The sequence below is a fragment of the Larimichthys crocea genome, chromosome XXII, assembly GCF_000972845.2.
Source record: "Larimichthys crocea isolate SSNF chromosome XXII, L_crocea_2.0, whole genome shotgun sequence".
NCBI classification, from domain to species: domain Eukaryota; kingdom Metazoa; phylum Chordata; class Actinopteri; family Sciaenidae; genus Larimichthys; species Larimichthys crocea.
The window spans coordinates 20710231-20735594 of NC_040032.1; the positions used below are offsets into that span (position 1 = coordinate 20710231).

Sequence of the window (25364 nt, forward strand, 5' to 3'; positions counted from 1 at the left end):
TGGTAATGTGTATGGAGGCGGCTATGAGAAACATACAGCATGTATTTATTGCACTTTGTGATTTGGGTGTGCTTTTCCTGTTTTTCTTTTTATCGCGAGAGTCCCGAAAAAGCTGTGAATTTTATTCTCAGACACTGTACTGTCGACCAGAGTTGTAAATATTTCACCAGCACAAAAAAGAAAACCAAACAAACAAACAAACGATATGTTTTGTAGTTTCACAACAAATAAAAAAGTTCTTCTCTTCTATTTTCATGTGTTTTGTTTCTATTTCAGAAATTGTATTTTGTACTTTTTTTTTTGCTCAAGTATAAAGCGACGTACATTTCAGGTCTGACCTATGGAAGACTAAGGCCTCAAGAGGAGAAAGATTTTATGTTTATTATTTTTGTATTTTAATAATATATATTTTTTTAACTTTTAGTTTTAGGGACAGACTTCTAAACACGCAATGTTGAGAATAAAGTTAAAATATCAAGAATGAAGTAAAACTTCTGGTATTAGTGCTAAAATATATACATATGAATAATAAATAAATAGTAAAATAAAATACAAAAATGTAACAATGTAAATGCAGAAAATATTGGAAAAAAAAAACTCTTGAAAAAACAAAAGTAAAATGAAAGTAAAATATCTTCTTGCTCCCATTCAGTTTTTCTTCTTTCTTGGTATAGAGTTTAATTTTATTCTTGCATATGCTTATAGGATTCAGGTTGACCGTGACCCATAAAACTTGAAAATGACTGAAACTGAACTGAAATTGGTCGATTGTCAGAATAGTTGTTGAGTGGCAATTAATGAATTGTTTCAGCTCTAAATCAGAGCGAGTGATACAACACATCTGTGTTCTGTGTCAAAACACACAAATAAGTTGATCAGATACATAATTTATAAACTAATTAATCCAACACAACCTAGCATAGTCTTAATTTAATGATTGTTTAAATGGATTTTTCAGGGACTCTTAAGTTTGTAATCTTGTTGCATCATGCAGAGAGTGGAGCAGCTTTCGGTTTCATTCTGACTTTATGAACTCGAGTTGCTTTAGACAAACACAGCTGTGATTAGATTTTTTTTTTTCAACTTTTATTTGACATTTTGTGTTTATTTTAAACGCATAATTAAAAGAAATCCTCAGTGAAGGATTAAGTTGATAAGAAAAACATTTTGACATTGAGTATAAAAAATATAAACGATATGATATGAAGTCAAGATTTTTGGTGGACTGTATTATATAGAGACTATATGAATATTCTGTTTTGGAGAGAACAGCTTCTGCTGTCTTTACACTTCATTTTAACCTTTTTATTTTTGAGGTTTATTATTTAAAATAAACTCAAATCTATGTTGCCTATTCTCTGGATTTCTCTCGATTTCTTCGAGAGATGCATGTGAATTTACACAGACATGCAAGAATTAAATAGACACCTTTAATTTATTTACTTCTTGCATGTCTGTGTATGTGGGCACCACATAGTAACTTCAGTATTTCCGTCCTGTAGTGGAGTAAATGTAACTCAAGGTGGCAGCATGCAGCTTTCACGTCGGTTAGTGACCCACCAAGAAGAAGACGTGGCCACCAGTACCGGATGTGTAGCAGAAAGTTGTGACTTCCTCCTCCTCCTCTCTCGCAGTTTGTTTCATCAGCCACGAGTTTCCACATCCAGCCGACAGCAGAGTTTCTCTCCGGTGTTTCACAAAGATGGGAGACCCTGTAACCGAGTACACAGCCCGGCTGCAGCAGCAGGTAAGCGGCCTGTCTGTGGATGAAGCTGACGCTGGTCAGCGAGCTTAGACGTGTCAGGCAGCAGCATGCCGGTTCACAGGAGCGGGCGCGGCGCCAAACCTCAGCCAAGAAGCTGCACATTTAATGTGTTTGTGCCTGCCAGCGTAAACAACCACACGGCAAATCAACATAATTAATAAAAGCTGAATAAGTAAGCTCTACTCTTAAATTCGGCTGACAAACCTGACACCAAACCTCACTTATTTTAGTGAAACTTTGCTGTTGCTGTCATTCCCAGTAGCTGTCAATAGTATTTTTGATATATATTTATTGATACAAAGTTTTGGTAATTACTTAATGTCAAATTTTTTAATGAGATGATCTTATAGATTTGTGACTCTGTTGACAATCACCCAAATATTAAATATTAAATTAACTAGTGCGAGTAAATAAATGTCCATAGAGAACATATCACACAATACTAATGTAATTCATGAAATGTCAAATTAAATATGTTACAGGTACAATCTATCTTCTACCTGATGTTATGTTTGGGGACCTCTAGTGGATCCTGGATGTTTATTTTCTGTCATATACAAAATAAATAAGTTTATCTAATGTATTTAAAATACTTTCAGTCAGCACAGTCTAACATAGTTGGTTTATTATGTGAGTTTCAGGGACTTTTGGTCGGTTTGTAATTGTGTGTTTGTTGCATCATGTGAAGGAGTGAACTTTTGGTTTCATTCTGATTTTTCTGATTTCCTGTCAACAATGTACCACAAAATGTCAGAGGATTATTTTGATACTAAAGAAAAGGAGCATTTACTTTCTATAATTTCTACATTTCTGGGCGTTTTTCCTCAAACTGTACTCAATCAAAAAATATTACTGATTATATTTCTGCAGCGTTTGATAGTCCGGCCTGGAACAATTCAACCAACACACTCTGACATAGTTTCACATGATTTAAGTTATTCGGATGTTGCATCATGTGAGGCAGCCTTTTGGTTTCAATCTGACTTTCTGAACTCGTGCAATAAAACTCCTTTCTTGCCTAATTTATTCTCAGTATTTAATACATTGAAATAGTTCACACAGTTTCGTAGGCTAAATGTTTATGATTCAGATTCACTGTTCAAAAGCAGAGGAAGTATATTCAGATATATAATAGTCACATGACAATAAAAGTATTCAAACAGAAGAAATACATATTCTTTTCCCCTCAAAACTAAAAATGTATTTTTTTTTTTTTAGTGTCTGTTCCAAACGAGTCAGTGAATGAGTGAAACATTGATATGCTCTGTATTGTCATAGTCTAATTCTGTTTAATTTTGGGAAACATGATTCATGATTGTTCAGAGTGATTCTTGAAATAACGTTGAGCATTTTATTGTGTTTGCAGCCTGATGTTTTTTCACTACATAGTGGCTAAACAATTTCACGATACTGATATTGTGATTATCGGGAAAAAAAATCTGAACAAAAATAATGTTATGTCAAATTTATTGTAACTTTTATTGTGCGATTTGTCTCTTTTTTTTCTTTTGGTAAATTAATTATCCTGAAAGTATGAGTGTAGGGACATGGAGAGAGAGTCTGTAACCATTAATGTACAAAACAGTAATTTCACTGATTGGGAACCACACACCTAGGTCAGAAAGAAAGCTAAATGTGAATTATTAACATGATTTCAGTATTTCATTAAAACAAAATAATAAATAAATAAATAAATATATACACACAAAAAAGTTCTTTGTATATATAATATATATATAATCATATATATATATATATATATATATATAATATATATATATATTTAAAATAATAAACAAAGAACTTTTTGTGTGTTTGCAGTTACAGCCACTTTAAAAGTGATGCTTTACTTTATAGAGAAACATTGTGCAGTATTGTTTATTGACTTTGTCTCACTTCTATTTAAAACTATCTATCAGTGGATCACTTTGATACTGAAACTCTTAATTACAAACAACGTCTTTTTTTATATATTATTATATTATTTTATTATTATTATTATTATTATTGTTTTTTATTAGTTTATCCTCAGAGAGTCATACTGAGTCTTTGTTGTTTTTTTTTCAGGAGCAGGACATCCAAAGTCTCTCTGCAGAGATAGAAAGTCTAAAAAACCCACAGGACCTGAACGCATCTGCACGTCTGGAGGAGCTGCGGGAGGAAAACGCCAGGCTGAAGTACCGTCTCAACATCCTAAAGAGGGTGAGTGACACAGCAACAGCAGATTCACTTTTCTGCAGCCATTTTGCTAAAAATATGGCTGCTGCACTTAAACAAAGCATCCCTGTATGTTCCTTTTCTTCCTCCTTCCTCCATGATGTTTTTGATGTCTGTTTTCAGGGACTGCAGGAGGAGAGGACCATGATGAACATCAACCAGCGCCTCCAGGAGGTTTTCGGCGAGGCCATCCGGGCTGCCTGCCCCGAGCTGGACAACCCTCCACTGGCCGTCGCGCCTAACCAGCAGGCCAAGTTTGGAGACTATCAGTGCAACAGTGCCATGGCCATGGCCCAGGTGAGATCGCCAAGTCTGTCTGTGTGGATCCTAGAAAATGACTCTTTAACTGGGGCTTAATGAGTGTCCATGAGAGTCCACAGAGCTTGAAATGATTTAAATGTCTTGATTTTAGTTACATCTCAAGCCTTGATTTTCCTTGAATGCTTTTTTAATAATGAAAGTAAAGATTTTAAAACATTATTTTATTTTCAGTCACAAACAAACCTGTCCTCAGGAAGGATCTTAACTTCAAGGGGTAGTTCAGGTTATTTGTAGTGTCCATAGTCAGTGTGACAACAGTCGGCACACCCCCAGTTTGGAGAAGCAGTTAGAAGAACCAGCATGAACTGAAGTAATGTATGTAGACAGGGGCAGCACCAAAACAGAATTTTAGACACGTGTACGCAATATTTAGAATATTTTTACCGCTTTACCTTGCAATCAGGCAGCCCTTTCCACCTGGTGTTTATATATTGACCGATGCTCTCTCCAAAGCCACCAGACTCCATTCACAAAAACAAATATTTAAGCTTGCAGACTTGCTGGTGTATCTGTTGTAACTAACCAATCGAGGCAGCAGTATACCAGCAACTCCCGTGTGCCGTGAGGTAAAAATTTGTGTTTTTGTAAATGGAGTCTGGCGACTTTGGAGAAAGACATATATATGGCTTCAGTTTCCTGTCATAAACTGCCTGACGGTGAGGTGAAACAATGAAGATATTGTAAATATAGTGTACAGTGTACTTTGACTTAATGTGTCTAAAATAGTACATTACTTTGCTTCATGCTGATCTTCCTGTCTCCTTCTCCTAACTGGGGGCGTGCTCATTGCTGTCTACACTGACTAATTCCACCTCAAATAACCCGAACTGTCAGTTTGATATCCAATTTTTAACAACATGTCTATTGACCTGAGTGTATTTAGAAGCTTTTCATTATAACATTGCAGCCTTTTATTGTTCTGCTGAACCAGCACAACCATTTGATCATTTCATCATCTGTAAAAATCCAATGTGTCAATTTTTAAATGAAACTTGTCAACAAAAAAAAAAGCTACTACACACACAGTGTTTAGCTGTTTAGAGATCTTTAGGGATATGCTGCTGTTAGCTGTCTGACAGTTCAGAAAAAGTTCCTTGATGGAAAGTGTTGTACCAATCCCTCTTTCTCTGATTTTGTGCTTCTGCAGATGCTGAAGGCAAAGGGAGTGAAAATCAACCCAAGGGAAATTGCGGAGAAGATCATCCAGAACCTTCCAGACAACGAACTCGTCGAAAAAACTGAAATTGCAGGACCAGGTATCAAACTGTCAGAGAGCGATTACCTCGCTGCTTACTGCACTTTGGTGTTTCCCGATTATTGAGGTTTTTTTTTTCAATGTGAACATCAGTCCTGGCCCTAACCAATTTGCCGCCCTAGGCAAGATTTAAGGTGGTGTCAATTTACATACAAACATGTTGTTGCCCAAACAAAACAAATTAATAAAAACAAAAATGGGTAATGTACAAAAATAATATACATATTTAATATAAATACACAGAGTATAAGATTTAACTACCCACAAAATAAAGACTGTAAACGAGGTGGAGGCAACAGGACGATCGCTTGATTGTTGGTGAAGTGGTGATCTTAACAGCACATATGAAGAGAGTGGAGAAACCGTTGGGTGTTACAGTCTAATCATAAAAAAACATGATACAAATAATAAAATGAAACGAAAGAATAAAAATGAAAAACCTAAGAGAGGCATGATTTCCCCTATTCTGTAGATGTGTCATATACAATGCGATCATTTCTGATATGCAAGTTAGATTAGATTAAATTTCTTTATCATTACAGACAACTGCTGATTAGCAGAATGCAAAGAGCATTAAACTGCAGTATAATATAACATATGGGAATGCTAAGCTATGAAGAATTAACATTAATGATGTGCACTTTAACACTGATGTAAATTTCGTAACACAACAAACAACCAGCCTTACAACTCTGATATATGAAGGAATACCATTCAGTCAAATCAACGTGGGCTTATTTTTTCATTTCAAGAAATAATAGTACCCACTAGTTTTACTATAAGAAAAGTAAAGTTAATCTTTTTTTCATGGACTAAACAGGTTGTTTAAGACTTTAGGTTTGTATTAGTAGCAAACTTTGAGTGCAGCCTTACGAAAGTTTTGTGAATGAGAATGATGTAAAAAAATACATTTTGAACATTTTTGCAGGATTTTCACAGTTATTTATAACAAGTTAAAAATACTGTGAAACTACAAGCTTTTATGGTAACATCAGAGCTCCAACTGGGTCAATCACCAACTATTTTGATAATGTATTGATCGTTTTGAGTCATTTTATTAAGGATAAATCCAAATTCGCATTTCAGCTTTTTAAATGTGAATATCTTCCAGTTTCTTTAGTCGTCTATGACAGTAAACTGAATATCTTTAGAGTTGTGGACAAAACTAAACACTTTAGGACGTCACTCTAGACTTTGGAAAACATTTTATGGACCAGAGAAGTAATCGATTAATTGAGAAGCTAATCGTTAGTTGTAGCATGAAGCAACATCATGAAGTGTTGAGAAAACACAAACTCACAGAGCACAACATTTGATCGAAGCAGATGTGTTGATGTCAGACAGTTTTCGTCATCAGGAGACTCAAATCTTGATTCGTCCTCTTCGATGCCTTTTGTGTCTTCAGGGTTCATCAACATTCACCTGAAGAGGGCGTTCGTGTCCAAACTGTTAAGCAACCTGCTGGTCAACGGAGTGCAGCCGCCCCCACTGGCCGCCAAGAAGAAGGTTCTTCACACTCCTAAAATATTGCAATATGAGATTCCCCAGTGTTCCTAAAGCAAAATCTTTAGCAGTTCACCTTTTATTCTTCTAACTGAACCCCTCTGCATGTCATCTCATGTCCGGTGTTGTCTGTTTGTGTGTTGCTCAGGTAGTGGTGGACTTCTCCTCCCCCAACATCGCCAAAGAGATGCACGTGGGTCACCTGCGCTCCACCATCATCGGGGAGAGCATGTGTCGACTGTTTGAGTTTCTGGGCTACGACGTTCTGAGGTCAGTTCATAAAAAAAAAAAACCCTGCTGCACCTGATAGATGATCAAACGCCGCTCAGCACGGTGAAGCTTGCTGTACAACATCCAGCAGTTTTAAAGTTTTCTTTCTCTCTCGAGTCAGCACGTTGGAGGTGAACTTAAGACGTGAGGGTAGAAAATATCTAACAAATTTTTGTCCTCACTAAGAAATCTGAGTTACTGACATGTTGGATAGACAAACTGACCGACTGAACAATCTTTATCTCCGGTATTTTGTCAGTTCTCGACTTTGTTTATATTCTCAGGTTGAACCATGTTGGAGACTGGGGGACCCAGTTTGGGATGCTGATTGCCCACCTGCAGGATCAATTCCCAAATTACCTGACCATCTCCCCTCCCATCAGTGACCTGCAGGCCTTCTACAAAGTCAGTCAGAACTCCACCTGTTTCTGTCTTTCTGACTTAAACATATATCCCTCATACACCTACATATTCGACTGTCGTTACTGCAGTGTTTGTGAAAACTCTTTGAGCATTAGCTGTCAAAAACCTACATCCACGGCTTCGAAAACATCTGAGGCTTTCAACTGTGTGATAGTTGAAGTGTCAGACTGGGAGGTGATGTTCTGAAAAGATTTCTAAACGTGGTCGAACTCACCTGGTGTCCCTGTGTCTGTAAACATCCTGCCCAGTCGGTGCTACAGTTCTCAACAGAGATGAGAAGGAAGCTACTTACTAGACTAGCTACTTCTATACATATATGTGGTCAGATTTATGTTGGCTGGGCCACTCAGACGTTGCTTCTGGCCCAGATATAATTTGATAAATAAAGTAAATTTATCGACAGTTGATGTAAAAATATTCGGTGTGGCATCATGTGTCTGCAGTACTGTAGATGTATATAAGCATAACATTGTCCTTTCTCTCTGCTGTCGCCTTCCACGCCTCATTTACTTCTTACATCGACTCTTTTTGTGTCCACCGTTCTCTCAATTCCTGTTTTTCTCTACATCATTTCTCCTCCTCACCTCGTCCATTTCACTCAACCAGGAGTCGAAGAAGCGCTTCGACGAGGAGGAGGACTTTAAGAAGCGAGCGTACCAGTGTGTCGTCAGACTGCAGAGCAAAGAGCCCGACATTATTAAAGGCTGGAACCTGATCTGTGACGTCTCCAGGAAAGGTAGACGTTTATGTTTGTGCGGCTTTAATATTAAAGGAATAATCCTGGGTAATGTAGTCCATGTAGACATGTAAGAACTACAACAACAAGGTCATTACAACTTCCTAAATAAACGTTCAGTTGTTCTAGCTTTTGTCTTCTTGATATTACAATTTTTTTAAAACAAACGCTTCATGGCATATTGTGTGTTTCAGAGTTTCAGAGGGTTTACGACTGCCTGGACGTCAGCATCATCGAGAGAGGAGAGTCATACTACCAGGACATGATGACGGACGTGGTGAAGGAGTTTGAAAAGGAAGGTCGGTGTGGACATACATTTTGTAACATTTTGATCCACTTTAATGTGTTTTGTGGGTCTCAGCTTGAGCTTCTTTACAATGTTCTGGTTGTGCCTTCATATGGTTTGACCACCAGGGGGCAGTATTGTCTCATAGATATCCTCTTTTTTTGGGTCTTCTAAATTCTTCTTTTTTACCCTCAATTTCCTCTTTTTTTCTGCACTTTCTTTATTTGACTCATTATCCACTCTTTCTCCTTTTTCTCCTCGTATCATTCCTATGTTATTTCTTTCTCTTAAAACCATAATTTTTCATCATTGTCTCTCATTTCCCCTCCCTCCCTCTGTGTCTCTGTCTCTCTCCTCAGGCTTTGCACAGCTGGATGAGGGTCGTAAAATTGTCTTCGTCCCTGGGCAGTCCATCCCCCTCACCATCGTCAAGTCTGACGGTGGCTACACTTACGACACGTCGGACCTCGCGGCCCTGCGTCAGCGACTCTTTGACGAGAAAGCCGACATCATCATCTACGTCACAGACAGCGGGCAGGTAGGTGGAGAGAAGAGGAGAAGAAAGGCAAACAAGGATAACTGAGAGTACAAATGTAGGAGATGGACAAAAATGTATTCAAAAACTTTTTAATTTAAAATATCTATTTGTTTAACAGTTGAGCAGTACTTCAAGCAACAGAATCTTGTTTTTCACCGTGGTTGCATTACATTACCTTTGATCTTCTAGGACTAATTCATGTCCTTTGGATTAGTCTGCAACACCAGGAGTCAGCATTCCTAGACCTCTGTCATTGCATGCCGCCTGTACCCAACTACACTGCCTATCCCTGCAGGTGGTGGGACCACAGGGTGGCAGCTCCTTCTAGCCTCTAATCAAGAACTTGTAGAAACAAAGTGAGAACTGTGTCCATGTTTGCATAAAGATAAGCATGATTTGGTGGGTGTTGGACTCCACCATGGTTTCCCCATTGTCTCTGATCCTTTCCGTGATGTTCATGGACGGGGTTTCAAGATGCAGCCTCGGTAAAGAGACTGTCCAGTTTGGTAACCTCAGAATAACGTGCTGCTTTATGCAGTCGACACATTCCTGTTGGCTTTATCAGACTGCGTTAAGACGCCTGCACCATCATGTCTAAGTTCTCTGCCAGAAAATGGTGGAGTGCTCTCCATGGTTTTGGAGTGAGGAGTTCAGGTATCTCAGGATCTTCTTCACAAGTGAAATAGAGCACGAGATGCATAAAAGGATTTGTGCTTCCTGTGTTGTACTCGACCAATCAAGCTACGTTGCAACCCTCACCTGTGGTCATGAAGTTTAGGTAGTGATCGAAAAAATGTAATGTTGACACAAGCAGCCGGAATGAGTTTCCTCCATAGGGTGTCTGGGCTCAGCATTAAAGATAGGGTGAGGAACTCAGACATGTGTAGGGAGATCACAGTAGAGCCGCTGGTCCTTCATGTTGAAAGGAGCTAGCTGAGGTGGTTCGGGTATGTGATTATGATCCTCCAGGGTTTCTTCATTTGAAGGTGTTCCAGGCACGTCCAACTAGCGGGAGACCCGGAGGCAGATTTCGTGCTTCCTACACATGTTGGAGGCTGAAAATTTAAAATGTTGATTATGAAGACAGACCTCATCCACAGAGTGAAGAGAGGCACAGGCAGAGTGTCTGACTGAAACTAAAGCTGAGGAAACTGAATTGACCTGAGCACTAAATACAAGACGACCTGTGGGAAACGTTACCAAGGTGACGGCATCATCAAGTGTCGCAGGAAAGGTTGAATGACGTCCAAGTTTTGACTTATCTTAAGAAATAGAAATCTAGCCAATGGATTTGCACATAATTTTGTACAAGCATTGATGAAGGATGAATCCTCTTGACTCCAGTGATCCTCTGACTTTTCATCATCAGATCAAAATTACAATCCGCCCACAGCCTAATAACCAATTATCTGCAAAACTGATGACATTACATCAGCCTCAGCCGTCCTCAAGAAAGAGAGAGCTGCTGCCTCAAACAAAGGAAAATAAATATGAAAATAATAAAAAGACTGAATTTGTGTTTCTTTTTTTCTCTCGTTTAGTCCACACACTTCCAGGTGGTGTTTGCTGCGGCTCAGATGATTGGCTGGTACGACCCTCAGGTGACCCGCGTGGAGCATGCAGGCTTTGGAGTGGTGCTGGGTGAAGACAAGTGAGTTTAGATGATATTACATCACATTTGATGGTCCAGTTGTAAAACCAAGGAGTACTTCATGGGAAGTTTGGACAGAGCCAGGCTAGCTATTTCCCCCTGCTGCCAGTCTTTGTGCTAAGCTAAGCTAATTGTCTCCTGCCTTCTTACTTCATATTTACGTGTCTCCTGTAAAAACAGCAGATGGGGAGACTAATCCAGTCTGATGGAATTCAAAGGCCATAACACACACGATTTCACATCTACAGATCAGTCAGTTAAGACTGGTGGATGTTAAAGGGTTAAATATGGAGGCTGGCAGTGTCGATGCAGAGTGTTGTATCTGCGTAAACCCTAATAACAGTTTAACACGAACCCAAATCGCTGTCATCAGAGGCAACAAAGACGAGCAGCTCCACCGCCGCTACTCTGTAATCATCTGGATGTCCTTCACTGTATCTTCACTGCTTCGTGTTTTTATCACATTTATTATCGGGCATAAAAACGAAGCTTTACTACACGACAGCGTTGACAAATAAAAAGGAGAATGTACAGCTGCTGCTCGGCAAACGGCACAGCGACTGTTCGAAGTGCAGCTCCTAAGCTGTTATTACTCAGCATGTGAGGAGCAGGAGGTTCTGCAGGAGGACAACGGTAATTAAAAGTTTCAGAGATGCTTCGACGCAGACAAACAGTTTGTCCTGTTTGTCTAGAATAAAGCTGCGACCAATGATTGATCGATTGGTTGATTTGCAGTTTACTGTCACAGAGGACAAAAGAAACCAGAAAATATTCAGAAGCTGAAATCAGAAAGTTTTGACATTTTTCAAAAATAGATTCATTTAAAAGTTGTGCTTCTTCTTCTCCTCCCCCTTCTCCTTCTTTCCTCTTCTTCCTTTTTGTCCTTCTCCTCTCGTTCATCTCCTTTCTCCTTCTGTTCTTCTTGTTTCTCCTTGTTTTTCTTCTCCTCTTCCTTTCTTCTTCATCTTCACCTTCTCCTCCTTTCCTTGTCTTCTACTTTCTATTCCTCCTTCTCATTTCTTCAACTTTTTCTCAATCTCTTTCTTCTTCTTCCTCCACCTTCTTCTTGTTCACCTCCTTTCCTTGGTATTTTCTTCCTTCTTCTGACTTTGTCCTCCCCCATCCTCCTTCCCACTTCCTCCTTCTTCCTAATCTTCTCCTTTTGTCTTCTTCTTCCTCTCTTCCTTCTGATTTTTTTTTCTCCTCCTCCTCCACTTTGCAGTTTTGTTGTCGCTCTGCTTCATTTAGTTGTGCTTTGTGTGTGTGTGTGTGTGTGTGTGTGTGTATATTATTTATTCCTTTAATAGTAAGCAGTGATTACAGTGCGGCTGAGAGGTGAACAGGCTCTATAATTCAACCCGATCTGTCAGCTGTTGTTTTGTCCTAATCAATCGTCCAGAGAAGAAGAGTTGTGCTCAGGCAGGAGGTTGACGTTACGCTTCGCAGAGGCCATAACGAAGTGCTGCTAAACGCCCCACGGTAACCTAAGGGGGCGTAAATTGGCCCCACAATGTCTGCGCTACTCCAAACTCCATTAGAAATTTATCATGCTGTTTTCATAATCGCTCATCCAGACAATATGGGCTTAATTCAGCCACGGGGGGAGCTGTTATAGTTGCAAGTAAACAGAGAAAAAGAAGGAGGGGGAGGGTTATTAAATTTTTGGCTCATGTTCGGCTTGTAATGCTCATCTGATTTGCTTGATTGTACAAAATGAATCGCCCTCAGGCGGAAGTAATCTAATAGTTTGTTGTCATTATTTTGGACAGAAAGTCCAACTTCAGTACCTGTTTGGGGATGTTGAGACGTCTGATTCGAGTTGCTCCTCTCACTGAACTTTTGCTTCTCTTGTTTCGTGCTCAGGAAGAAGTTTAAGACCCGGTCTGGAGACACGGTGAGGCTGATGGACCTGCTGGAGGAAGGACTGAAAAGGTCCATGGACAAACTGAAGGAGAAGGAGAGAGACAAGGTGACAGTTACTCTCTTTTTTTTACCTTCCTATGCTTTTAAATCATAACGATATTTCCCTCTGATTCAGGACTGTTTCTGATGCCGTCTCACAAACTCGAGTCGAGAGTTGGTTAATTTTCTCTACTCATGCACAGTTTGTTTTATTTGTCCAGGTTATTGGTATCTGAAATTTCTGCCTTGATTCAATTAAGAAAAAATTCAAATTCAGAAAATCAACATTTCTGTCTGGGCTCTGTGTGGTCCTGTTACTATGGATAAAATATCCATCCATCCATTTTCCATGACCATGTATCCTTATCAGAATCATGGGCCGATCCTGGCTGACTTTGGGCAAGAGGCAGAATACACCCTGGACAAATTGCCAGTTCATCACAGGGCTGACGCACCTCGGGCTGAGTTAACATATAAACCTGCATGTCTTTGAACTGTGGGAAGAAATTGGAGTACCTGGAGTGAACACAGAGAAATCATGCAACTCTAGAACCTTCTTCCTAAGAGGTGACCGTGCCTGTGAATACTTCTAATGAACAAATAGTCCCTATGAAAACTGTTGACAATGTTGTATCCAGAGTAACAGTGTGTGAGTGTTTATTGATAACGGCCATGAATCTTTATTCAAGGTTCACTTACTACAGAAACAACTTCAACCTTCAAACCATAGACTGTTTGTGACTGTGTCACAGGTTTATGAAGAGCCCACAGGTTAGGGTGTGGTGAGTAGGGTATTAGTGTGGCACCTCCGGCCTCTATGGTCAAAAGTCTTTTTGAGCCGTACTTGTGCGTCCAATTTCCAGTTAGTCGTATGTTAAAGTATACATTAAATGTGGTACTAAGTTGTAGGAGCTGTAGCCTTAAGGTGGAAATGCATAAACAAACACTTACAATCCACCTTTGTTTTGACATGTCCCTTCCCTCGTCTCGTCTGTACACTCAAAAGTCCACTTTGGTCTTGGGTAAAATATCCAAAAATATTGAATCATAATGAAGTTTGGTTCAAGCATTCATGTACCCATGAGGATGATTCCTGCTGACTTTGGTGATCCTCCGACTTTCCGGGATGAACAAATGAACAAAAAAGGAAAAAAAAGTTCTGCATGGATTAAAAGATAAAGATTTAAATTGGGTAAAAATGAACAAACACGACCGCAGCACCTCAGGAGTCGTGTTGTTTTTAATGTTTTTGCACATCTGTGGTGAATATTTAATTCTGAATCCTCATGAAAGCTCTTTATATTTAATCATCCGTAAGAAGTCTGCTTTCTTTCTATGATTTCTACTCTGAATAATTGGTCAAACTTTTAACGCAGAAAGAAATTTAATCATTTTTGGCAGAACATCAGAGCTTGTATTAAAATCATTGTATCAATATTCGTCTCAAATGTTGAATCTTTGATAAGCAGCCATTTAGCAAGAGGGAGACGGTCCAGTGAACAGCTCATTATTTCCTCTTTGCGCCCGGCTTTCGATTCACCCTGAATGACAAGCCTTATTTTACAGTAATGACTGTCTCGCTCTACAGTAGCCATTAATTCTTCTGGCACAAGCCAAACCCCGGATCCTTCTGAACGCCTCCAGAGACGACCGCAAACTAAAATATGAAACAACGTCGCAGGGAATCTTTCTTCTCATGAGCTCTGGGGACAGCCGGACTGCGTGTGGTCTCTCTTGAACACAAACTCGCTCTGATTCTTTTCTTCCTCCCCTCCATCTTTTCATCATGTCCCTCTTTGCTTCCTGAGCGTCAACCTCCTGCAGCCACAACAAAGATTTTTCTGACTATTTTTGCCTCAGATTGCTGAAAACGAGCCAGCGTCAAGAGAGAAATTAAGACACACTACACTGTTTGGAAATGGATTATACTTAAGTGATCATCACTTGATCAACCAATATCAAAGAATTGTAACATATAGTACCATTCAAAAGTTTGGAGACACCTTCACATTAAATGGTTTTCCTTTATTTTGATTACTTTCTACATTGTAGTAACTTTAGACATGGAAACTATGAAACAACACACATGCAATGATGTGGTAAAATGTGGTAAAGTAGACCCCTTTTGCCTTGATGGCAGCTTTGCACACTCTTGGCATTCTCTCAATCAGCTTCATGGGGTAGTCACTTGGAATGATTTTAATTAACAGGTGTCCCTTGTCAAAAGTTAATTGGAGGAATTTCTGGCCTTGTCAATGAGTGTGAGACATCTGTTGTGTTCAGAGGTAGAGGTGCCATATAGTAGCTCTATTCAGCAACAGTAGTAATCCGCCCAGCTAAGTCCAGAGAAACCACAGTTCATCTTTACTTTAAGATATGAAGGTCAGTCAATCCGGAAAATGTCAAGACCTTTTGAATGTGTCTTAAAGTGCAGTCTCAAAAACCATCAAACGCCAATTAACAGCACCTCAGATTAGAGCCCACATGGATGCTGAGTTCAAGTAGCAGACACATCTCAGCATCAACTGTTCAGAGGAGACGGCGTGAATCAGGTTGAAAGAAAACACTGAATGGGAAAAGAAGAAGAGAACTGCTTGGACCATTAATCCAATTAATAAACAATAGATCAGTGAAAACCTCAAATTTGGTCTGATCAGTCAAATCTGAGATTTTTGGTTCCAACATGTCTTGAGATGCAGAGAAGGTGAATGGATAGTATCTGCATGTGTGGTTCCCACCGTGAAGCATTGAGGAGCTGCGTCAGATGAACTGGCCTCTACAATAGCTCGACCTGAACCCAGCTGAGATAGTTGGGAAGAATTGGAGCGCAGAGTGAAGGCAAAGCAGCCAACACAAGTGCTCGGCATATATGTGAATTCAAGACTGTCGAGGAAAACCATTCCGGGTGACCATCTCATGAAGCCGATTGAGAAGATGCCAAGAGCTGTCATCAAAGCAAAAGGTGGATTCTGTAATAATTTGTTTTGGCGATGGTGATGATGGTGGTGCCACATTTTATAGCAATCCATCCAAAGCACAGCATGACGAAACATGGCCAAACCAAGCGCCTCACTTCTACTGTGGCTAAAAAATAGTCTACTTTATTCACATTCATCAAAAGAACTCTTGGTGCTCACTTTTTTTACCGACTAGAACTGAACATTTTGTTGCCAAGGCATTTCAGTTTAAACTCCTTTGAGCCCGATGTTTGTTTTCCCCGACATTCAGTTTATGAAATCATCCATCTTGATAGTGTGAGATTGCACCTTAATCACTTCCTCTGTAGCCTTTCTTCATCCAGGGAAGGCTTGATGAGTGCGTTCTCAGCAGCTCCCCGACTTGCTCGCACAAATTACCCAAGCTCAGCTGCTGCTACAACACAAGTTCTTCACCAGTACTTCTGTTACTGTTACTAGACTTTATTAAAAGAAGTGTATTTTGGTTGTTTAGGAATGTGAAGTGTTATTTTTCACCTCAACAGATTAAACCCAGAAAACATCTGCTGACAAGCATTTTCCTTCATCCCAAGGCTACAGTTAGCTGCTGTTTTCCCTTTACTTCACACAGCAAATCCTGACTTCTCTGTTAATTCGAGTGGATGTGTTTGCAACTCCTGATGTTAAGGGATTTGTATCTGAAATTAAAGTTGCAAGGGGCTGAAAAAATGAGGGGGGAAAAAAACAAAAAAAAACAAAACCTGACCTGGTTAAGTATTATCTGGAGCACTTGGTGCAGTGTAAACAGTCAGTGACTTCCAGTTGAACTGCAATGATTTTAATGCTGAGAAGGTTGTGGGAAATCGGAGCCAACACGGTTTCCCTTCAGGCCCTTCTGGCCTGGCTCTGTGCTCTCAGTCTGGGTCGGTGCCCATGTCTACCATCTGCTAACCCTGCCTCATTAAAACAAACCCCAACCCTGGCCTCCACAAACCTTAGTCTGCACTGCTAAAGATTTCTTTCTTTCTTTTTTTTTTTTTCCCCAGTTGTGTCGTAATATTGTACTCAGTTCTGTTCTTCTGTCATCTATTATTTACTACTGTTCTATTTTTTGTTTTGTCTTTTGTATCCTGTTATGTTCTGTCTCTTTCCTGTCTTGTCCTGTGATTCCCTGTCCTGTTGTGTCACACTGTACTCTGACCTCTTAAGTCCTGTCCTTACATAGCTGTTAATTATCTGACCTGTCCTGCTATGGCTCGTCACTGGGATTTTATCTCGAGCTGCAGCAATTTGTCAACTGTCAAATTAATAATCAATTATTAAAACGGGAGCAGATTTTGTTATTATGTTAAATTATTTATCAAGTAAAAGTGACACATTCTCTGGTTGAAGCTTGTCATATGTCAGAATTTGCTTCTTTATATCTGATACTAGATTGTAGTTGTAGTAGACTGTTGGGGAGACTGAACAGGGGATTTGAAGGCCTTGCTTTGGTCTCTGGGAGCTTGCAATCCACTTTTTGCAATATTGCGCTGTTTAGGTCGACGGCAAAAACAATTATTTGAATAATCATTAGCTTTAAACAACCGTTATACTCAGTCATGATTTTAATGCTGAGTGCTTCCCAAACTTCAAACTTTGTGGAAATTATGGAAGCCCATTTCTGGTAATATGATGAAAACAAATCTGCAAGTCCTTATAATGAGAAACTTCCTTAAAATAATGACGTAGTACTTCAAAGTGATAACTTACAGGATCAGGCAGGGTCAGAGGTGTGTTTATTTGTGCTGAAGGGAACCGCTGTAAAAGAATCGGGAAATAACTTCCACAAAAGTTTGATCTGGCTCAGCTCAGATGTTTTCTGGGTTTTATCTGTAGAGGTGAAAAATAACACTTCACATTGCTAAACAACCAAAATACACTTCTTTTAATAAGGTCTAGTAACGGTAACAGAACCAGTGGTGAAGAACTTGTGTTGTAGCAGCAGCTGAGTTTGGCTGCATTTTTTTTTTTACCGGACACCTCTGCAGCCCACACTGCCGCAGACGAAACACACTGTCCCCACTCAAATGAATGGAGAAACTTGGTATCTCACATAGGACCACAACATAATAACTTGTTGGTTGGTAACTTGGACTTACTTGAAAATAATGACTTGTTCACCTTGGCGGAAATGTGCTTCCATAATAAATAGATTGAATTTTTAGCAGCTGTGAACAGTTCTGTGGAAAGTGGTAACAAAAGAAGCTCAGTGAACATGAACACGTTTGTTTATGTGGATGCTTCTCATTACTTTCTGTTTTGAAGACTCTCCTGCTGTATTGACAGCAAACTGAAGAGCAGGACGGATTTCTTCATATTTTAGACTTGACTGATGTGATCGATGAGCATCACCAGTTTTTATTTTCTTCCCTGTCAAAAAATTTGAGTCTTGATTGCTCTGCTGGCGTTTGGTGCAGACTTGTTTCCAAATGATTTAAACTTTTCTGCTCCACACTTCCTCTAGTCGTGTGTGCACTTCACTTCCCCAGAAGTGTTTCTACACCCACCGGATTAGTCTGTAGATTGTTTTTCCATGACTCATCTCTAAAATGGGAGTAAACGGTGAAAAATGGGCCCCAAAGTCACATCTTTATAAAGCTCATTTGTCCAACGAACAACCAGAACACAAAATGTTCATTTATGATGAAATCAAACTGAGGAAAACAGTGAATGGGTCAACTTATCGATTAACAATGTCCTATTGACGTCTCGTCCTCAACTATTTTGTCTATTCCTGTTCTGTTCCTGTCACATCGGGACCTGTTCTGTCATTCTTTGTCCTGTCATTCACTGTCAAATCATTTCCTTGGTCTGTTTTGCTCCACTTCACTGGAAATGTTTGTTTTCCAGTAGAATGATATCACAAATGTTCCTCATCACTCTGTTCACTCCCTCTGGTATCAAACACGTCATGACTCAGATTCAAGGGAAGGCTATGACTTAATAAGTCAATTTAATCTTCGCCTGAGGTTCAAGAATTAGATTCATTATTTGGATTAAATTCATCTCACTGGTTTTACTCTGAGAAGTATAAGGTGAAGAACTGCCGGCAGTAATTACAAGCTGATAAAAGCTCCAGCGTTATCAGAATATTTAAAGCCTTTAAAGAGTGTTGAGAGGAAAATGGTGATTGTAAAGATAGTCTACTCAATACTTGTCCTTAATCTATCCGCTCTAAGAAATGAAACTTAAATGGTCTTTCTGCAGGTCCTGACCCCGGAGGAACTATCCAAAGCTCAGAGATCGGTCGCTTTTGGCTGCATCAAATACGCTGACCTCTCCCACAACCGCATCAACGACTACGTCTTCTCGTTTGACAAGATGTTGGATGACCGGGGCAACACAGCGGCGTACCTCCTCTATGCCTTCACCCGCATCAGGTGAGGGTTGACTGTAATGTTCACAGTATAACTGAATGTTTTGCCTCTGGGCTGCTGAAATACTGTTCAGTACTAAAGTAATGAAACATTCAGCTTTTTTTCCACCGAATCTTCTTTTTGTACTGAGGTTCAATTGTGAGTTTACCTTGAAAACAACAGGAAAACATCCGTCCTTCAACTGAAATGGAATCAAAAGCGGAGTATTTGGAGTATTTCACAAAAGACTGGACAAAGCTGTTGAATATTGCTTGATAATTGCTTTTAGCCAAGTTTGTCAGTACAATAAATAAACTTTTTTTTTTTCTCCTGTATTTCAAGATTGATGCTCTAAAACTCTTAGTAGTCAATGAAAAACTTTTTCTGAGTAAGCTGTGATGTATTTAACATTGAACTCAACATGTCAATGCCCTCTCTGCACAAAGTCAGCTCCGTGAAGAAATGGTTTCTCAGATTGGCATGGAAGAACTTGACCTCACCCAACACCTTCAGGATGAGTTGAACTTGACCACGTGTTGGTCCTCACTAAGGTTGCGGCTGAAATCAGGTGTAAAGACTGAAACCACTGTTGTTTGCTGAATTACTTGAAGTTCTGTGAAAGTTTGCAACACATTTGGATGTAAATCGAAAACACGTCTGATGACGCACTTGGTTGAAACAAAAAAAGTGACAGAGATGGCTGTGCAAAAGAGAAATGAAGCCATTCAACCATCCAGTAAATCTATTAATCAAGGAACATAAGACACTGAATAGTAACATGAATCACTCGTTCAGGTTCAAACTTCGGGACACCGAAAGTATCTCGAAAGTTAAATTGAGTTCCTCAGACACATTTCTCCCTCTTCTTTGCTCTGTCCTGTTAGAGATCCTCTCATCAGAACCAGCATACTTTCATTACCCATATCAGATCAGCCTCGCTGGCCCTTGCGGGAGCTTGTGGCAAAGGATTAGTCTTCGGGGTATTTCCAGTCAGCGAGACCCAATTTCTTCTCACCCCTTATCCCCTGTATCGAGTGACCGTCTCCTGGCTGCAGAGTGCTGCGTTGATCTCCTTCCTCTCCAGCTTCCCTGGAGGTGTTAGACTCAGGGTGGCAGAGTGCCCGGCAAAGATTGATCTTCTTTTTTTTTTTTCAGCAGGGGGGCTTGAGCTGTCTCGTCTGAGTGGATTCGATGTCCCTGCATTCAGTCAATAGAGCACTCACTGCTCCCCCCCTGCAACACACAGTGTGTATGTTCAAGTGTCAGAGAAGACAAAGAAAAGACACTTTGAGCATCCTAATAGAAATGAAAAACAGGACGGCAGCCTCAGATAAGAGGCTGCAAGTAATCATTTCTGTACACATTATTGTTTTCCCAATTAAATAGTTGGGAAATACTGTTGCTTATTATAAAAAAAAAAAAGTCTTAAAAGTTAGTTGAGTTTAGTTTGTTGTGTTATTTATTTATTAATCCTTCATTCATCATTGGAAACGTCTTTCATTTAAGGTGAATTGTAACATCAGTCAGACAAATTGCAAATTTACATGCTGTGCACTGATTTTAAAGACTCGCTTAGCAGTTCTTTAAAATTAATGAAATCGGATGTGTACCAGTTGAACCCCAGTTCCAGTGTTGTAAGTACTTGAGATAGGTCTTGGTCTTGGGACCTGTCTCAAATTGTCTCAAATTCAAAATAAGAGTAAGAGATGGAGAGAGCCTGCAACCGTAACAATAACTAGAGTGGGAACCACAAAGCTAGAACAGAAAGAAACAAATGATTTAGAAAGAACGTCAATACCAGTATATCGCAGCAAATGTCCTTCTCAGTACACATCTTTTTAAAAAAAATAGTAATACTTCTAATTCATCTAAAAGTTTCCCTTGTTTGCTCGTGTTAAAAGATGTTGGCATCAGCCTCAGAAGTCCAGTGTTCGTTAACTTGATTTAAGTTTCCCAGAGGCTCAATGTGACATCTACGGATAGCTTATTCTGTTCGACCAACAGATATTTCATTTACAGCGATATTAGACAGAGAAAAGCAGCAAATTGTTGTATTTGAGAAGAGGTGGTTCGTCGCTTTAATCAACTCGACTTGAGGCATTTACTGTCTGCCGCTCTCTGAGCTGATTTAAAGTTTGACAACCACTGCTTTAATGGTACATAATAAAAATGTTCATTATGTGAATTCTCTATGAATTGAACTATGGAGGCGATCGATTTGTTGTTGCTGACTATCTTGGCCAAGATGCAGTGAGGCTTCCCTGGTTGATTAAAAGTAAATAACTGTGGGACCAGTTGTTGTTGTTGTTGTTGTTGTTGTTGTTGTTGGTTATAAGCTGTTATTGTGACCTTGTTATTTAACGGTTTTCCTGACTTCCTGTAGGTCCATAGCTCGGCTGGCTAACATCGACGAGGCCACTCTGAGGAAAGCGGCAGAGACCTCGGAGGTCCTCCTGGACCACGAGAAGGAGTGGAAGCTGGGGAAGTGCATCCTCCGTTTCCCAGAGATCCTGCAGAAGATCCTGGATGATCTGCTGCTCCACACGCTCTGCGACTACCTGTACGAGCTCGCCACCACCTTCACCGAGTTCTACGACAGCTGCTACTGCGTGGAGAAGGACAGACAGACAGGTACGCTGCACAGAGAGCTCCTGGATGCCTACAAGTAGATAAGCTAGCCGTTGGTGATGTGGTTCCTTTAAAATAATCCGTAGATCTAGAAGTAAAAATTCACGAGTGTTGTGCTCTCATTTGGAGTGAAAAACAGGAGGTTCCACTCTGAGAAGTAACCCTCTTGACCCTGCACTTGTTCATGTTAGCATTTAATCCCCACAGTACACTGAAGTGCTACCACTTCAGGCTTAGAGCTATTTAATTATGCTAATTCTGAGTTAGGGCTGTGGCAGCAACTCCAGATGGAGGTTAGTACTACTTTGTGATTTTGGTTTGTTGACTGAGAACGGAGATATTTTTCATTTTGACAAACTGTACATGTATTTCAAAGAGTGCATTTTAATAAAACATACATTGGTAAGTGGTCAACATATCAAAATCAACCTCTAACGTGCTTCATGAGGTAGATTTACACTTTTATGGCCAAAACACTGTTCAGTTCAGCAGCACTGAACCCTTGATGTGGATCCTGCTGTATTATCTGTACTTGAACTGGATCCAATAAATAATGACTTGGATCTACTTTTTATTAACTTTTCTACACAAGATAAAAACAGAAGATCTTTTGGGACATCCTGGAATCCGTAAATTATTGTGTTGTCACAGCCCACAACAGAGAAAGATAACACAAGGTGGTGGCGAAGAAAATACATTTATTTACAAAACTACAAACACAAAAAAAGACAACGGTGATCATCATGCCAGACCCAAAAAGTGTCAGGGAGCATCTGCAGAATTATGGATGCATTTATAAGGCGGCCCAGTTACAGCTTAGTTTAGTTTAAAAAGTAACTATCTGTATCTGTTCACTTATAAACACACAAAACTGAAATGTACGCTCGGCTTCCTTTCCTTCTTTTTCCTTCGTAAACAGTCTTTCTCGTCAGCCTCCCTCCATCGTTGTCCTGTGTTCTTGGATGCGTTGGCATGTTTGTGAAAATTACAAACTCATTTTACTGTCTGTCGATGGCCATCGGCGTTCACGCCCCTTTAACGAGCTGTCTGTTTAATGCAGCCTCTGCTGCTCTTTACAGACTTAATTTTTATTGGATTTCTGCTCCGCGTCGCAATTTGGATGTGGCGTGTGGATGCAGAAGTCCAGGTCATTGATTTTCATTTGATGCCGTGGTGGTCGGGCCGTCGCTGTGTGATGGTAGCATCATTAAGTCTGCCCTCTGACCTTTTTGTTTTCTGTTTGCGTCGCTCTGTGCTTCACCTCTGACTGTTTCACATCCCTTCAATCTGCACGACTTCACCTTCTTCACCTCATCTCTGCTTTTTTTTTTTCCTTCTTGTCTGTTACTACTTGTATTTTCCTTTCCAGAACATCAACAATCTCACAAGTGTCCCAGTTATGCTTGTCATTTTTTGATTGTATAAAGGGCTCAATCTTCACTCGAGAAGGAAAGAAGAATGTTATTATTTCTTTGTAAATTATACGTCATTTTGACAAGATCTTTCAGGTAAATGTAGAGTTAAAAACTACAATATTTACCTGTGCGGTTTGCAAACACTGAATGTTTTATACTTTGCTTTTCTGCTCATAACAAAAAGGAGAAATAAAAACATCCGATCAGGGATTCATCTTGCCAGAGCTTTGTAAGACTTGGACTGAATCTAAAACTGTAAATCTTTGTCTCTCTCCAGGTGAGGTGGTGAAGGTGAACATGTGGAGGATGCTGCTCTGTGATGCTACAGCGGCCATCATGGCCAAAGGGTTTGACATCCTGGGAATCAACCCCGTCGACAGGATGTGATAGTTGTCATAGATCCACCACATCTCCAGCCTTTGCCAGAGGCCGAAGTTCACCAGAATTCAGAACCAAGACCATGACGAGGAGAAGTGACAAGAGTGTCTTTCCTTAAGCCAAAACTTGAAAAGAAATAATTTTCACAGATATTATATCAACCCTGGGAGGAAAAGCTGTATTACTTAACATCTCATGTCAAGTTTCTTTTTTATTAAAGAACCAATACCAAACCAAAACATCACGTCTGCTGTCATTTCCACCTTGCAGATGCTGTAAAACTGTTTTGACACTGGAAAAGATGAGAAAAAGGACGGCCCAGGTCAAACATGATGATTTCCATAGCTTTAACTCTAATACAAATATGTTTACACAGCAGCTCTGAGGCTTTTGTGCGTCATACCTAATGGTTTCAGGCCAGACTTGTTGTCAAAGAGCTCTTTGTGACACAATCCTCACAATAAGTTTTGGATTGTTTGGTGAGTTGATTGTATCCTTATCTCCCTCACTATCAAAATATGCTTTTAAAAGTTTATTCATGTTGGGGGTTTTTTAACTTCCACTGCTTTAACACTTAGTCAATGACTCTTTGACACATGCTTTGTATTTTCATGTATTTGTCCCAACTTAATCTCTACAAACGGGTATCTGCATATGTATGCAGAATCTTCTGGTTTCCATTTGTAGTCCAAGTAGTATTATACGGTCAGGTTTGAACAGGCTTTCATTGCAGCAGTCTGTCTGGAGAGCAAAAGACCTGCAACCCATTGGCCCAAATGTAATATAGGAACCGATCGGATATCACTGGACGTCTGTTTAACTTCTTTACTGTCATACTCACAAATGAAGTCACTAATCCACTTTCCTAAATTGTCATCAGACAATAGCTGATGGGTTCTAAGACTGGTCCCAACTTGACCAGTAAGAAGTGACAGGATATAAAATATAAAAGACACTAATAAGAGCTTATTGGACATACCATTTTCAAACCATGGAGTAGGATCCCCCTTTGCAGCTATAACAGCCGCCACTCCTCTTGGAAGAGTTCTTGGAGTTTGTCTGTCTGAATTTGAGCCAAAATAGTTATTTGTGAGGCCCTGTAGTTGGACAAGAAAACCTGGCTCACAACCGACGTACTAATTCCTCCCCAAGATGTTCAGTGGGGGTGAGGTCCAAGCTATGGGGGGGTCAGTCGAGTTCCACCTCCCCAAACTCATCCAACTGTTGTTATGGGGCCTTGTTTTGTGTTATATTACGAACAACCTTCACTGGAAGTTAAGGGATCTATTCCAAATGTAAAAAAACAGGCCCAGTCCATCAACCCTCCTCAACCAAACTTTATAGTAGACACAATGAACTCAAGACTTATTTCACGTGGTAATGTCCGTGCAGCTGCTCAGCCATGGAAATCCATGCCATGAAGCAGTTCAGTGGCATGTTTAGTGGGGCAGAAAGTTCATGTCCTAACTTGTGGGAAATCTTTTAAACTTTTAAAGTCCCTGGACTCTTTGCAGCCGATTCTAAATGTTTATAATCTTTGGAGATTTCAAGGCTGTGTGCTGGATTTTATGCATGTGTAAGCGATTGGTGTGACTAAAACACTAATTTCAGAGATGTCTACTGACTTTTGGCTGTATGGCATACTTTAAGTCTTTGAATTCTTTGTGAAAATGGCCACTCTTTGTTGAACATTCATTTATGCATATTGGATCCTGGTTTCCATGGAGCCATTCCAAATCTGG

At 39.9% G+C, this 25364-nt stretch overlaps 1 protein-coding gene across 1 annotated transcript; it reads left to right on the forward strand.

Moving 5' to 3' along the window:
- The first annotated feature begins 1590 nt into the window (after positions 1-1590).
- rars1 (arginyl-tRNA synthetase 1) lies at positions 1591-23861 on the forward strand. The gene is made up of 15 exons (XM_010734578.3): positions 1591-1747; positions 3833-3967; positions 4106-4279; positions 5451-5559; positions 6964-7064; positions 7210-7331; positions 7616-7736; positions 8361-8490; positions 8685-8789; positions 9136-9314; positions 10856-10965; positions 12829-12934; positions 19053-19225; positions 21585-21832; positions 23522-23861. The coding sequence occupies exons 1-15, from the start codon at positions 1703-1705 to the stop codon at positions 23629-23631; spliced, it is 1968 nt and encodes a 655-aa protein (XP_010732880.2). The 5' UTR covers positions 1591-1702; the 3' UTR covers positions 23632-23861.
- Positions 23862-25364: the final 1503 nt, after the last annotated feature.